General features: G+C 37.5%; 1 protein-coding gene across 2 annotated transcripts in view; it reads left to right on the forward strand.

The window, feature by feature from the left end:
- BARD1 (BRCA1 associated RING domain 1) overlaps window positions 1-16,536 on the forward strand; it is a 75,075-nt gene that overhangs the window by 40,154 nt on the left and 18,385 nt on the right. For both annotated transcript variants that reach the window (XM_068543787.1, XM_068543788.1), the window contains exons 6-7: window positions 1,474-1,646; window positions 16,191-16,299. In XM_068543787.1, coding sequence (XP_068399888.1) covers window positions 1,474-1,646; window positions 16,191-16,299 — 282 coding nt within the window. The remainder of the gene's footprint in view (window positions 1-1,473; window positions 1,647-16,190; window positions 16,300-16,536) is intronic.

Here is a 16,536-nt window from a genome sequence, read left to right on the forward strand (position 1 = left end):
TCCAATTACACCATATTGCTGAATTTAGCTCATTTATGGAGAGGTAACTGCTACAGCTGACATCAGGCTCCATTCTGCAGCATTGCATGTCATTGGAACCACATTTCTTGGAACAAAGAGAGGTCAGAGGAACTGGGTGTAGGAATGTATCACAAGGCAGTGATTCTTAATGAGGATCTGTCTTAGGCTCACTTATACCCTATCCAGGGTATAACACACAGAGGCAGTAGAAATCTTTGCTCATGTTAAACATTTTTTAAAGTCTTTGCTTATTATTACTAAAAAAAAAAAGTGTGAAGGATAGTCTGGAAAAAGAATGGCACAAATACATGGGAACAAGTGCTATATCGGCTAATTACATTAGGACAGTAGCATGTGGCTTGAATGCAGCCATAGAAGCGTTAAGAGATGAGGTGGATGCCCTTATTCTGTGAACTGTAAATTCACAGAAATTGAGAGAGTCTCATTAGAACAGGTGCAAAAAAGGTTTTAAAGTTGTGTATAATGACTTCTCCTTGCCAATTTTTTAAGCTGGGAGTGTTTAGTCTGGATCAGAGTCACTTTGTTGTTAGGACTCCACAGGCTGGCTAACCTTTTCAAAGAATGGTTAATTTTTCTTTTAAGCCACTAAGGCAAACTGTAGTAGAAGTTGGTGAGTGATTTAGAGGACCTGATGCCTTATTTGGATCCCTTTCTCCTAGAAATAGACCTACAGACATTTAATGTGGTGTATCACCTATTAAGATTTCAATGTATGTACTTAAAAAGTATGGCATGCCAGAGGTTTATTAGAATAATACAACATAGTGGCATTGTTAGCAGATCATTAAACATAAGGAAAGATGTGCATGTAAAGCATCTTTGAACATTCATTCAGTAAGCTCTTTTTGAGTGCCTACTCTGTGTTTTTTCTGTTATCATTGGCACCAGCCATACAGTATCTGTAGCTTCAGCAGTTGGAGAAGCTTTTCTTATAAATACTCACTCTAGGATATTCACTTTGTTGGGCGCTTATATATACATGCAGGTGCACCGCTTAGCTTATGGCTAAGCCCCTGATTTGGTGAGTTCTGTTCAGCCTTGGAGGATTTCAGATTTTATGCATGATCTGGTTGTTAAATATTTTCTGTTTTTTTTTTTTTTTTTTGTCTTGTTTTAAATTTCTTACTGTAGAACAATTTAGGAGCCATAATTGGCCCAAAGCTATATTTTCTTCCAAATTAAGAGAGCTTGACCCAAGGCTCAAATGAAAAAAATCTTTTTCCATGAATTGCATAAATCTTGATCACCATGCATCTTACCATAAAGACTATTAATAGTGGCTTTTACTCTGTCAACAACTTATGGTTTAGTACGAGTATTTAGGTAAGAACCAATTTACTGATTGAGGTTCACATTTATTTTTCTGAAGTGTGGTTTTGTTATGATACTGTTCATTGCTCTTCCTCATCACTCTTCTTTTTCTTTAATTAGCACGAAGCCTGCAATCACGGGCACCTGAAGGTGGTGGAATTGCTGCTCCAGCACAAGGCGTTGGTGAACACCACTGGGTATCAGAACGACTCACCTCTTCACGACGCAGCCAAGAATGGGCATGTGGATATAGTCAAGCTGTTACTCTCCTATGGAGCCTCCAGGAACGCCGTGTAAGTAGTTCAACTTAAAAACTGTTTTTTTCACTGACTTATTCTTGAGTCAAGGTCTGTGATGAAACAGACTCTACTACCCAAGTTGATGGCTCTGTTTTCTTTCACAACTAAATTTAGATGTGGCCATTATATTCTGGACTTAAAATCAGCATTCATGCCCTTTTCCTTTATGATACTTACATATTTGAGGGAGATTTGCTCTTTTAAATCAGAAACAGTTGTCAAGTTAACTTTGGAAGCTTTGACTTTCTGGAAAAATTCACTTAGTTTTTATATTATATAAAGTGATTCATACTTATTAATAAGGCAAGAATTAGAAGCATATAACTACTTTGTATGCTTCCCAATACTTTAGAATTGTTTTAAATATTCTGTGCCTTTCTCCCTTTTTTTTTTTGCATATTTAGTGTAACCACAGTTAAAATATGTAAGAATTCAGATGTTAGGAAAGTGCAGTCAAATTATTTCTTAGATTTTTTTACATCATTGAAATGAGCTCTGGGTAAATTGTTTTGCAGTGTTAGGGCAGAGACACACATTAGTGAATGCTGGCGGCTGCATTTTAAAATTTCTGTTGTCAAGAGTGTCACAAGCAAATGCTGTATGTGGATTTTATATCTTTAATCTCTAACTTGGTTCATGTCTCCCTATATATTATTTTACTCTTTTCAGTTAATGAGGTAGTTGAAATGAAAATGCAAGAATTGCCTCTCTGTGCCAGCATTACTTCTACAGGTTTGGAAGGAGCACGCAGAAGTCAGGACTTAACGCTGGTTACGGAGGCAAATAAGGATTACAAAACGCAGAGCTTCTAGGTTGTAATTTTTTTATAGGTAATCATATAATGTAATTGAAAAACAAGTTAATAACACAGGAATGGACCATACCTTGGTGCTGTTAGTTTTGGTAAGTGTTTTTAATATCCTTTATTTCCCATCACATGTAATAAGATAGGGCAAGCTCAGGGAATACATATCTTATATTTTTAAATTTTTCTGTTTTTTTACGTACACATACACGTACATGGTATGTGTTCATGTATGTGTGTGTGTGTGTGTGTATATACATATATATACATATCTAACAGATATGACCCTCCTGTGGGCATAGCGATCCATGTGATAGAGCAAGTGGTTGCTTGGGTCAGGTGAAACAGAATAGTTTCTATTCATGGGTTCTTAAATCAGCCATGACTACTCTAACGAATGGAGCACTGGTCGGGGCATTAGGGCTTCCAGCTTTTATCTGTGACTCCATTATTGACTTTATAGCCTCAGGCAGGTTAGTTTCTGTGCCTTGGTGTCCTTACCTATAAAACATGGGTGATGCCGGCTGCTTTTCTGTTTCTTCAGAGCACAGTGAGGATTAATGAGCCAAAACACAGGGCCGGTCGTATGGTGTGTACACCATGGTTCTTCACTACGTTGTGAAGCTCATTAATACACAAGGCGAGGGCCTGAGACAGTGAGCGAGTCTGCCTTCACAGGTGCCTTCTCAGGTAGCTGTGTTGTTCTCAGTAGGCTTACACAGTGAAATGCCAGTTTTAGGTACATGGAGAGCCCAGCACTGTCCAGTAGATCTTTCTGCACTCATGAAAATGTTCCATATCTGTGCTGGGCACTCAGTAGCTACTAGACATCTGTTACTATTCAACGCTTGAAATGTGGCTATTGCTACTGAGGAAATAAATTGTAAAATGCATTTTAATTAATTTAAATAGTCACATATGCCAAGTGGCTACTGCATTCCAGAGAGCTGGCTGATATAGTTAGGATAGTAGGGAAGGAAGGTTTATTTGGTGACAGAAGTTGGGAATGATGTTGGATAGAGGATAGTAAGGCAACTATAGGGCAAATGCAAGAGTTGATTTAATCTAGGGTATAACAGGGTGGGAGCTGTTTCTAAGCATCCTTATTTTGTGGACTATTGGTCATTATACTTAAGTGTTTTCTGCTTTCTGTTTTATTTTGTGGTAGTTGTTGTTGACCTGATTGGCTTTGCCATTTACTAACTGGTTTCCTTTTCAGATTACTTTTCATAAAGCAGCCCAAGAACTTTAAAAATATGCAATTCTGGTCAAATGACTTACTTGCTTAAAACCCTTCACTGGCACCTCTTAATGTTTTTAAAATAGAAGTCAGACTTCAGAACATGGTTTGTGGGGCCCCAGACGGTCTGGCTCTCCTCATCCCTCCAGCCCCGTCTCTCCGCAGTTCCTCCTGTTCCCCTTCTCCTTCAGCCTTTTTTTGCACTAGCGTTTCTAAGTTTTTATTTCCTTAAAATGTGCCAAGCTGTTTTGCTTCCTAACCTTTAAATATGCTTTCCCTTTTTCTGGAGTATTCGTTTTTGGTGGTCAGTTTCTCATTCTTTGGGTTTCATCTTAGGTATCATTTCTTTTTGGCTGGCTTTCCCGAATCCTTTGTCTGTATGTGACGCTTCCTCCCAGTCACAGACCAGAGGTGGTAGTGCCTCTGCCTCTTACTATCTTCTCATTAGGTAGTATGCGCTAGGTACCAGGGATCGTGCCTGCTCTCCCAGGCCCTGCCGAGTGCCTAACGTAGTCCGTACCCACATTTATTTGTAGAGTGAATTAGTAAGTGTTCCAATGCATAAAAAGATGGTATATTTTTTTCCTCTCTTGATAAAAGGGGCTGATGAGCTGAAAATAGGAATTGCTTCCCTCTGCGCCCAACTTGACTGTAATTGTGAAGAGAATGTCTAAAACCAAGTTTCCATAAGCTGCACCTTGTCTAGGCCGGTAGAATGGGTTCCTGGTAGATGTCAGAGTAAATGATGTGAGCTCCCTGAGCAGAATTGTTAGTCCCTTGCCCATTAGGCATCCATGTTACCTTTTGTGGGATCACAAAATAATTTCCCAAAGTAATTCCTCCAGCCTTGGCATTTTTAAGGTCTGTTTTTCTTTCTGCCAGTGTTCTGTCTATTGTCTTTCTAGAGTTAAGTACTTCCAGGTGAGAATAGGTGAAGTTTGTTCCTGTGCCTTCCTCCATCCCTTAAGCAGAGCATGGGGAGCGGGGCATAGGGACTATATAGGGTTCTTACTACTCTTTTTTTTTTTTTTTTTTTTGCCTGAAGTTCTTGTTCCTTTTTTTTTTTTTTTTTTTTTTATTTATTTATTTTTGGCTGTGTTGGGTCTTCGTTTCTGTGCGAGGGCTTTCTCCAGTTGTGGCGAGTGGGGGCCACTCTTCATCGCGGTGCGCGGGCCTCTCACTGTTGCGGCCTCTCCCGTTGCGGAGCACAGGCTCCAGATGCGCAGGCTCAGTAGTTGTGGCTCACGGGCTTAGTTGCTCCGCGGCATGTGGGATCTTCCCAGACCAGGGCTCGAACCCGTGTCCTCTGCATTGGCAGGCAGATTCTTAACCACTGCGCCACCAGGGAAGCCCTCTTGTTCCTTTTAAGCCATTAATATCTCAGACTCCGGGCAAACATGGCTTTTCTTTTTTTTCTCTGTTACTCTTAATGTATCTCTTTTCTCGGTAACCAGGACTAGACTCTTTCCATCCCTGGGAGAAGAGTAGGGAATTTCTCCCTACTCTTAGAGTGGAAGAAAGAGTAGAAGAAAGGGCAAAAACTATTCTTTTATCTTTCCTTCGTTAGGGCTTGGTACTTTGACTAATTGAAGTTGTAGATAAGTAGGGTCCTTTTGCTTATTCTAAATTCCTAAATGGCATTCTTTAGCTCTAGAACAGACATTTTGGCAATCTTTATTATCTCAAAGTTGAAGTCTTCTTTCTACTTAGATGCCTTCTTTTCCTGGGTTTCCAGTGAAATGCTGTTAGGTTTTCTCATTCTCTTCTCCATCGCTCCCTTGACTTCTTCATCTCCCCAGTTGTTTTATCTGCTACTTGTATTCTAGTAGGAGTGAACAGACAGTTATATTAGTGGTTACAGAACAGTATGATACAGGCCTTCATAGCTCAATGCCCCAAGATTCTATGAAAATCCAGGGTAGGGGCTAGAAATATGACTAGAGGACGTCATGAAAGGCTTTCTAGAGGAAGTAGCACTTCAACTGAATTTGAAGAAAAAGAATAGGAGGATGGGCTTTTCAGAAAGAGGATGATGGGTGCTAAGGTACTACGGCCAGACTGCTTGTTGGTTCACTTCTAGAAGCTGATACAAGACTGGAATGAAGGGAGGGAAGAGGATGAGATGAGAGGCCAGAGAAGGTGGGCAGAAGCAGTGAAAGGCCTTGTGTGCTAAAGAGTTCAAATTTTAAGTTGAAAACTTTCACCTCCACACTGGGCAGGAAGTTCAGTGAAGAGGTGTGTTCAGTAATCTAGGGGACAAGTGATGAGAGTCTGAATTAAAGTGGTGACAGTAGCAGTGGGGGGTGGAGGGGGAATGGGCTGTTTTTATCAGTTTATTCCTTCACATGAAGTTTGATTTACTATGTTAAGTTTCAAAAATATCCTGTTATGATTTTCATTAAAATTGGGTAAGTGTATAGATTATAGTGGATTAATAAAGTTGATTTCTCACTCAGGACCATGGTATGTTTCTCTGTTTATTTAAGTCTTCTGTTATACATCTTAGTCAAGTTTTTAATCTGTTTTATATGTGTGTGTTTGTATACACATGCAACTAACTGTTTATTGAGATTTTCCTAGGTATTTGAGCCTTTTGTTGCCCTGGTGAAGTGGATATTCTGTTAATAAATATAACTTGTTATTCCTGATACAGAGGAAAGCTGTTGATTTTAGTGTGTTTCTCTTATACCTAGCCAACACCTAATTTGAAGGATTTAATGGTCATTTATTAACTTTTATTTCTTACTGCCTTTGTCACAGTTTCCAGAACAATATTATAAAATAATATTGATAGTTGGCATGCTTATTTTATTCTCATTTTTAAAAGATATTGACTGTAGGTTTATAAGTCACTATTAAAATCAATATTAAAAGTAAAGATCTTCTCATACAGATGGCCAACAGGCACATGAAAAGGTCCTCATATCACTAGTTATTAGAGAAATGCAGATCAAAACCACAATGAGGTACCTACCACCTCACACTGGTCAGAATGGCCACCATCAAAAAGTCTACAAGTAATAAATGCTGGAGAGGGTGTGGAGAAAAGGGAACCCTCCTACACTGTTGATGGGAATGTAAATTGGTGCAACTGCTATGGAAAACAGTATGGAGACTCCTTAAAAAACTAAAAATAAAGCTGCCATGTAATCCAGGGATCCCACTCCTGGGCCTACACCCGGAGAAAACCATAATTCGAAAGGATGCATGCACCCTGATGTTCATTGCAGCACTGTTTACAATAGCCAAGACATGGAAGCAACCGAAACGTCCATTGACAGGAATTGATAAAGAAGAGGTGGTATACATATAAATATAATGGAATATTACTCAGCCATGAAAAAGAATGAAATAGTGCCATTTGCAGCAACATGGATGGACCTAGAGATTATCATACTAAGTGAAGTAAGTCAGACAGAGAAAGACAAATACCATATAATATCACTTTTATGTGGATTCTAAAATATGATACAAATGAACTTATTTACAAAACTGAGACAGACTCACAAACATAGAAAACAAACTTATAGTTACCAAAGGGGAAAGGGGATGGGGGAGGGATAAATCAGGAGTTTGGGATTAGCAGATACAAACTACTATAAATAAAATAGATAAGCAACAAGGTCCTACTGTATAGCACAGGGAACTGTATTCATATCCTATAATAAACCATGGTGGAAAAGAATATGAAAAATATGTGTGTGTATATATGTATGTATAACTGAATCACTTTGCTATATACCAGAAAATAGCACAACGTTGTAAAGCAACTATACTTCAATAAAAAAAAAAAAAAAAAAAAAAGATCTTCCTCCCAGTTATTTTACCATTTTTAAACAAGACTGTATTTTATTTTATTAAATGATTTTGAGATGATCTTAGAGTTTTTGCCTGCTGATGTCATTAACACATTTAAAAATATTACACCATGTTGCATGCCTGGGATAAACTTGACTTTGTGTATTGTGTTATTCTTTAAACAAATACATTAGTTTGCTAGGGTTTTATTTAAGACTTTTGCATCTATAGGTATAAGTTAGAATGGTTTGTTGTTTTAGGTTTCATTTTTTGCCCTCAAATTTTGATATGAAAATCATACTTAAAGCTTCTTAAAAATAATCAGGATGCTTTCCACCTTCTCTGGTCTGGGGGATGTGAATGGAGTATCTTACAGAAATAATTCCCACCCTACCTCCTGTTTTCCATCCCCTGTCCCTTGTCTCCAACCTGATATAACATTATTTAGATAGCTTTCATACTGTATAATATTTGGAGATCTCTCTCAATTTGGTTACTAGTTGTTATCACTCTGAAATACTAATGTATTAATAATAGAGTACAGGAACTAAAGAGGAACGGACTTTTTGTTATCCCATTAAATTTATTCTGAAATCGTCCCTGTGGACTATAATACAAAGTTTACCTATTTTATAATTTTATCTGAGGCCATATATGTACTTCTGACTTTATCTTTTATTTTGATTTAATTTTAATATTCTAATACTTTACTGTTTTCTTTAAGTCACATTTTGCTTAGAGTACTTTCTTACGTGCTTTGAGCTTTTGCTGCGCAAACTTTGGCATTTTTTAAATGCCTCTTACATTTGAATACAGTGTTAATTCATTTAACTCTGAATTTACTTGTGTTTTGCATGAGAAATTTACTTCTTAAGGACTAAAATAAGAGTCCATTACCTAAGAAGGAAAATTCGTTCTATATTAACTTCAGATACGAGAATAAGGTTCTCATATCTTCTATACTTCTTTGTTGCTCAAGAATATTTATATTGATAACTGTTCAAAACCTCATTGGCTATCCATCTGCACTGCCTTCTGTGCATCCCAGTGTGAACTTAAAACCAGCGCCATTCCAGTCACATCAGAACTATTTTGAGTGTTTGGAGAATATCATATGCTTTTTTTTTTTTTTTTTTTTTTTAAACAGAAATACAGAGTTTAGGATTTGGTACTTTGTCTGCTATTAACAGAGTTTTCCTTGCAAGGATGTAGAATTCTTAATTAGAATAGTATATAGACCATTGGACTTATTAATTATTCCACTGCCCTAGTTAATGTTTAAAAAATTAATCTATAACAGAGATAATTTATGTTTTATAGCTTTTAGAAAAACATGTTGCTCTTTTGAATTTCTCTGCTTTTTCTTGCTTCACCGCAATTCAAGTGACTTGAAAGCTTAAAATCTATGTTTGCAATTTCATAGTTGTTCATAAAGGATTTCATCATGGACCGTCTTGGTATTCTGTCATGCAAGATAGGTTTAGCAGTAGTAAAAAAGCCTTTTTGCATGTGTGTTTGGGATTGAATGATCTATATGTGCAAGTGCAAGTTTAAATTTTCCCATCTCTCCTTCTCCCCTTCTACTAGTGGTAAAACTCATCTTGGGCACAGTTGTAGGTGGATGTCTATTCTATCATTCTTGAGGGGAAAAGGACATTGAAGTGCTATACTATATTCTGAACTCTACCTTTGGGGTAAAGCCAAAATGTTAAACACCTGAAGAAAAGCTGAAGTGTTAAACTTCCTTTTTATTAGCCTTAGTGGTTAAAAAGAATCCTAGTGAGGAAAGGAATTTTCAGAGTCATCTAGTTTATACTTTTTTTAAAAAATTAATTAATTAATTAATTTATTAATTAATTTATTTATTTATTTGGCTGTGTTGGGTCTTCGTTTCTGTGCGAGGGCTTTCTCTAGTTGTGGCGAGCGGGGGCCACTCTTCATCGCGGCGCGCGGGCCTCTCACTGTCGCGGCCTCTCTTGTTGCGGAGCACACGCTCCAGACGCGCAGGCTCAGTAGTTGTGGCGCACGGGCCCAGTTGCTCCGCAGCATGTGGGATCTTCCCAGACCAGGGCTCGAACCCGTGTCCCCTGCATTGGCAGGCAGATTCTCAACCACTGCGCCACCAGGGAAGCCCCTAGTTTATACTTTTCATCTTTACATTGTACCATTCATACTTTTTATCTTTATGTTGTACCATATAGGAAGACATAAATCTACTCCTATTTTAATGTTGCTAAGAAACCAGGCTTCTGTCCTTCCCTCTAGCGTACATCTAAATTGTCATTACAAAGCATACATGAAGTATGTCATAAAATTGGAGAAAATGAAGAGAAGAGGTCAACACTGGAGATGTAACTTATGTTCCTATATCTTCATTTTGTATCTGTCTCCCCAAAAATGCCAATCTGATAATATTAATAGCAAGCAATTATTGAGCACTTACTATCTGCCAGGCACTGTTTTAAGTGCTTTTGATACATTAATTCATTTGATCCTTACGTATATTAATCCTGCAAAGTAGGTTGTATTCTCATTTTACAGATGAGGAAACAGAGGCATAGGAGGTTAAGTACCTCTAAAGTCATACAACTATTGAGTGGCAGAGCTGGAATCTAAATTCAGGCCGTCTGATTGTGTAACCCTAGCTCTTAGCTACCCTGCTCTGTTGATGATATCCCTTCTGCTTGCAACCGTCTAGGGAGCTGTTCAGGGTTTCTTGTGCCCTAAGGAGACAGTCCACCTCTTCAGTACCATCCTTTTTGTTTCTGGTCACAGCTTACATTTCCAGAACACCCCATTCTTCTGTGCATTCTCTCTCTTCTCTCTCTGTCTTTCTCCCCCTTCTTCTCTTCTGTCTTTCTTGCTCTTCTCTTTGTTTTTAAATTTTTTGGTGTTTCTCATTTGCCACACTAGCTCACTTCAGCGCCTTCGCACAAGCTTTTCTCTCTGCTGGGAGACTTATTCTACTTCTGTACCTCCTTTTATTCTTTCTCCTTTCACATCTAAGCAGCTTCACCAGGCTTTTAAGTTCTTCCTATTTTCTTTCCTCTGCTTTTGCCCCACTGAGCTCTGCGCAGACCTTATATCTCATTGGTTCTTTAGTGACTAAAAGAGTCGTTAGAAGTACTTGAATGAACGACTGTTTGTCAAACTGAGTACAAAGTGATGTTTGTAGCCTTTCCCCTATATGTACACAATTACCACTTGGTACCCACAGAGGACTGGTTCCAGGGCCCCCCACAGATACCAAAATCTATGGATGCTCAAGTCCGTTATATAAAATGGCATAGTGTTTGCATATAACCTATGCACAACCTCCCATATACTTTTTTTTTTTTTTTAATACATTTATTTATATTTTATTTATTTATTTTTGGCTGCATTGGGTCTTCGTTGCTGCACATGGGCTTTCTCTAATTGTGGTGAGCGGGGGCTACTCTTTGTTGCAGTGGCTTCTTGTTGTGGAGTACGGGCTCTAGGCACATGGTCTTCAGTAGTTGTGGCACGTGGGCTCAGTAGTTGTGGCTCGCAGGCTTTAGAGTGTAGGCTCAACAGTGGTGGCACACAGGCTTAGTTGCTCCGCGGCATGTGGGATCTTCCCGGACCAGGGATCAAACCTGTGTCCCCTACATTGGCAGGCGGATTCTTAACCACTGCGCCACCAGGGAAGTCCCCTTCCATATACTTTAAATCATCTCTAGATTACTTAATAATACCTAATACAATGTAATGCTATGTAAATAGTTGCTGGCACATGACAAATTCAAGTTTTGCTTTTTGGGAACTTCCTAAAAAAAAAAAATTTTTTTTTTTTTTTTTTAATGTTTTGACTGCTCTTGGTGAATCCGTGGACATGGAACCCGTGGAAACGGAGGGCTGACTGTATGCACATATACTCATTCTGTGTGTGTTAAATAAATAAATGATTATTACTAGTTGTGATATATGCATATTATGCGTATTAATATATACATGCATTTTTATGTTGAATCCATTAATCTGTATCAGTAACGATGATCCTTCAATATTTCTCAGTAACATTTTGATAGTAAAAAGCAATAACTTATGGGCACTTAGATCTTCAAAAGTCATATCTTCAAAAATTTTATATGAAATATTTTTAAAATTATGATTTAAAATCACAGCTAAAGGAATAGAGCACGAATATATCAGATGGAAAAAAACTGGTAAAATTTGCCAATGTACTGTGTTGTGAAGGAACAGAAAAAAAAATTTGGAATCAGAGATACCTTCTTGGTTAGTGACTATATAAAATGTTTCAATTACCAATTCTTATGATTTAGGATTGATAAAGTATATCTGTATGTAATCATTTGCAGTTCACTGAATTATAAAGGGCTTTTTTTGATAAGGTCATTAAGAGAACTGAATTGTCAAAAGTGGTGCATTTGAAAGCTATTAATATACTGTCGTGTACTATATGTAAATTCAACAGTGAAGATGTTGATGTTTTCCTGTGTTCTGAAAATAGTTTTAATTATATTGGTGTTGCATTGACCCGTATAGTTTAGCCAGTAGACAATTACGCTTCTCTGTTTTCACAGCTACATACTATCTTTGTCTCTAATGACTATTGCTTTATGCCTGATTATTTCATCAATTCTCCATATTGTGTTTGGCTCAGACACATGAGCATACAGTAATTAAACTCTTCAGCCTTGATAGAAGGCTTTCTTCCATTAATTCCATCCATTTCAACAATCACATCGCTTATTCCCTTTACAGGCCTTTCACATTCATCTACCAAATTCTAGTTTCTAGTCCTAGGTTTGAGGTCATTTTATTTGCTAATGTGTATCTTTTTTTTTTTTTTTTTTTTACCTCCTTTGAAATCCATCTCACATTTTGCCTCATTACTTGTGCCTTGGTTTATACCTTATCAGTTTTATACTTATCTCTTGAATGAGTATTTGTCCTCAGTAGGATTACAGGCAAAGACAGTGTTTTCTAAGTTTTATGTATCCCTCCAAAATACCTAGTTTAAGGTTAAGGTTTTAGGTTAAAGTATGTCAGAAAATAGGGAACATGCTCTATTTAAGAACATTTAGAAAAAAATCATTCTATAAGCTCCCTTAGTAACCCATTCTAATAAAATAGCAAATTAAATTATTGATGTTTATCCTGAGTCCATGGTGTTGCAATAAATCTAAAACAAACAAAACACACTTCTTCCTTATGTAGAGATGGGGAATAATTGATATATCACTGTCTTCAATTAATAGTCACATTGAGGGCTTCCCTGGTGGCGCAGTGGTTAAGAATCCGCCTGCCAATGCCGGGGACACGGGTTCGAGCCCTGGTCCGGGAAGATCCCACATGCCATGCGGAGCAACTAAGCCCGTGCGCCACAACTACCGAGCCTGAGCTCTAGAGCCCACGAGCCACAACTACTGAGCCCACGTGCCACAACTACTGAAGCCCATGTGCCTAGAGCCTGTGCTCTGCAACAAGAGAAGCCACCACGATGAGAAGCCTGCACACTGCAGTGAAGAGTAGCCCCCTGTCACCGCAACTAGAGAAAGCCCACGGGCAGCAACGAAGACCCAACACAGCCAAAAATAAATAAAAGATAAATAAATAAAAAAAATAGTCACATTGATAGTCCCTTGTGACTTGTCCTCCATGTATTACCTATTTTTTTAAAAAGAATAAATGTAATTATATATATTTTAAACTGATTTTTCACATAAATCTGTAAGCAAAGTATTATTCCATTCAAATATATCATTATGAGAAAAAAAAGTTTAATGACTTTCTTGTGCTCACATAATAAAGGAGAAGTCTTACGTGTGCTCTGTCTTCTCTTGCTATGGTTTTCGAAGGTGTCACAAAATATTTTGTCTAATTCCAAATTTCAGTGGTCCACGGCAGAGCAGAATCATGACAGGATTTAATAGGCTCCATCTCTCACGATGCAGGACTAAGGGTTAACTGATTATTTCATTCTGTAGCTTTTTTTTTTTTTTTAATTTATTTATTTTTGGCCGTGGTGGGTCTTCGTTTCTGTGCGAGGGCTTTCTCTAGTTGTGGCAAGCGGGGGCCGCTCTTCATCGCGGTGCGCGGGCCTCTCACTGTCGCGGCCTCTCTTGTTGCGGAGCACAGGCTCCAGACGCGCAGGCTCGGTCGTTGTGGCTCACGGACCCAGCCGCTCCGTGGCATGTGGGGTCCTCCCAGACCAGGGCTCGAACCCTTGTCCCCTGCATTGGCAGGCAGACTCTCTACCACTGCGCCACCAGGGAAGCCCCAATCTGTAGCATTTTTAATGTGCCATTCTCCAGTTCATTAGCAATGCAGGAGGGCTAAGGGTTTAACAAATTGTGTATAAGCAGAAGCCATCCATAATCCAAGTGGAGAAACCACATGGTTAAAAGCCATATCAGATAGTAAGCTTTTGTATTAAGGACTCTAAATGTAAATTAGGATCTTGCTAGTCATTTTATGAAGCAGTTCTTTAGATGGTGAAAGCATCTTGTTTAAAGACAATTGTTTCATTGGTTATTTTTTGATTTAAAGTCCTTGTTAGCTGATAGTTGTTCTTTGGGAAGTAGTTTCACTTAACATTTTAAAATGTTGTCATAGTGGACTTTTATTTGTATTTGTGTAAAATATCTATGCTGTAGTTACTGTGCATTAAGTACACTGATTGGGCTCTTAAATTTTATTTCCTTGGAGAAATCTACATTTGTCTTCGTGAAAAAGTCCTTATGTGTGCATTGATTGTTTGGTTTTTTTTTTTTTTGATGCATGTAGTGACTTTTTTTTGGTTTGTTTATTCATTTTTGCACTTGGTGATTTAAGATCTAGAGTATTGATTCCTTTTTGATACATACTTACAACATATGTATGTGAGGAGTTTGTATATTTGGTACCTGGGCATAATAGAGAATGAAATTGCGAAGTATCAAGTGTAGTGGATGAGATCAGCTACCTTTTGAAATAAGGTGAGCTTGTCTGCTTTAATGTATGGGAATTTGGGAAGACCCAGTTTCCAGTACAGTAACTTGTGTCACTTTGCTGTAAATCAGAAAGTTGAAATACAATTGATTGTATTGTACTTCAGTTCGAGAAAAACTGTTGCCAGAAGAAAGTTACAGGTTATAGGACCTGGGCATATAGGTGAATCTGAGAATACACATTGACCAGTGTTTTTTTTTTTTTTTTTTTTTAACATCTTTATTGGAGTATAATTGCTTTACAATGGTGTGTTAGTTTCTGCTTTATAACAAAGTGAATCAGCTATACATATACATATATCCCCATATCTCTTCCCTCTTGTGTCTTCCTCCCTCCCACCCTCCCTATCCCACCACTCTAGGTGGTCACAAAGCATTGATCAGTGTTTACGTAGCATTTTCCCAAGAAGGAAGAGTGACTGAACCTGATAGTCATGAATAGCAGTCATTAGGGAAACATTTGCTGTGGTTCATTTCTTAATCTGTTAGCTTTCTTTTCCTACTCTGCCATCAAAACAGCTTTCTCCAAGGTCATTAATGACCGTATCTCTAAACCCGGTAGATGCTTGCATCCCTCATCTCTGTGCCCTCCAGGCAGCATCAGAGTTGACACCTTCTTCCTTCTTCTTCCCCTTATGTTTCCCTCCGTTTCCTTCCAGATCTGTTTCTGTACATTTAATACAAATTTAAAAACTGGTATTGTACTAAGTTTATCATCTTATATCCTGTTTAACACATTGCATTTTTTTACATGAACATTAATGACCATTATATAGATATCCTGTAATCTTAAAAAAACATAGAAGATTTTAAAAGAAATGTTCATTTTAGAAAATTTTTCTGCCATGGTATAATAAATTAAAATCATTTTGAAACTGTATGTAAGGAAGTGGAATAATAGACAAGGTGCTGTAGTTTTAACTATTTATGAATGGAAGACTAGTTATGGTCAATATGGAATATTGTTGGAATGAATGGAAGGAAAATGCGACCTTTGTCAAGTCTCTGTTTTCTAATCTATGAAATAACCATTGTACCATGTTTCTGAGAGTATTATATCTCTTCCAGTACAATATTCTGTGACTCGTGAATTAGTGCATGCTGGGAATTCTGCGTCAGCATGTTCTCTGCATCACATCAGTTTGCTCTGTGATGGCTGTGATTATTATAGATTATAGTGTACATACATAGTAAAATTAATTTTAAAAGTACCCTGTTTACTACTTTATTAAATTGTTTGTCATGTGGCATAGTTTTCCTTCTAGTGGATCTAAATTCCTATCTTGTGAATTTATCTAATTTCTGTATTTGTTTATGTAGACAGTGGAGCCTATAATAGCTACAGTAAATGATCTTTACTTGCATTTGAAAGCATCTCACCCCATAGTGATTAATGATTATGAAGCTATATTTTAAAATATGAATATGAATACACAAGAATACAGAGTTGTGAAAAAATTCATGTGTAAGTAACAATATATCCAGTTAGAAATGCTCCCTATAATGGTCTGGTGTCAAATTGAAATTTTATATCTTTTTTCTATTCAGCAGCTTGTGGTACTTGATCCTTATGCCTTATGTGAATTCTTGAGTCATTTATTTTAGTAAAAAGTGTATATTATTAAGGAAGTTGAAAAAGTTGTTCCACTAGTGTATTCATTTAGTTAAGAATCAGATCACACATTTTATTTACTTAAACCCATCTGCGCTTATTTTACCAGTAACATATTTGGTCTGCGGCCTGTGGATTATACAGACAGTGAAAATATGAAATCGCTGTTGCTGCTACCAGAGAAGAATGAATCATCATCAACTAGCCATTGTTCAGTAGTGAGTATGGTTTTAGCTTTGGGAAATTTATGTATTTTATTGAAATCAGCTATAAAATGAACATAATGGCAAAATTTCCAGTTAGCGAACTGCTTTCATTCACCAATTATTGAGCACTTTCTGTGTAGTAGCTATTGTGAATTCAAATTCAAAGACATAATCAGAATAAATCAACAAATACTTATTGATCTGCCCCCTCTATATTTTAGGCAGCACTCATACAGCAATAAATATGAC

This window comes from Eschrichtius robustus, chromosome 5 (assembly GCF_028021215.1).
Source record: "Eschrichtius robustus isolate mEscRob2 chromosome 5, mEscRob2.pri, whole genome shotgun sequence".
In the NCBI taxonomy this organism is placed as follows: domain Eukaryota; kingdom Metazoa; phylum Chordata; class Mammalia; order Artiodactyla; family Eschrichtiidae; genus Eschrichtius; species Eschrichtius robustus.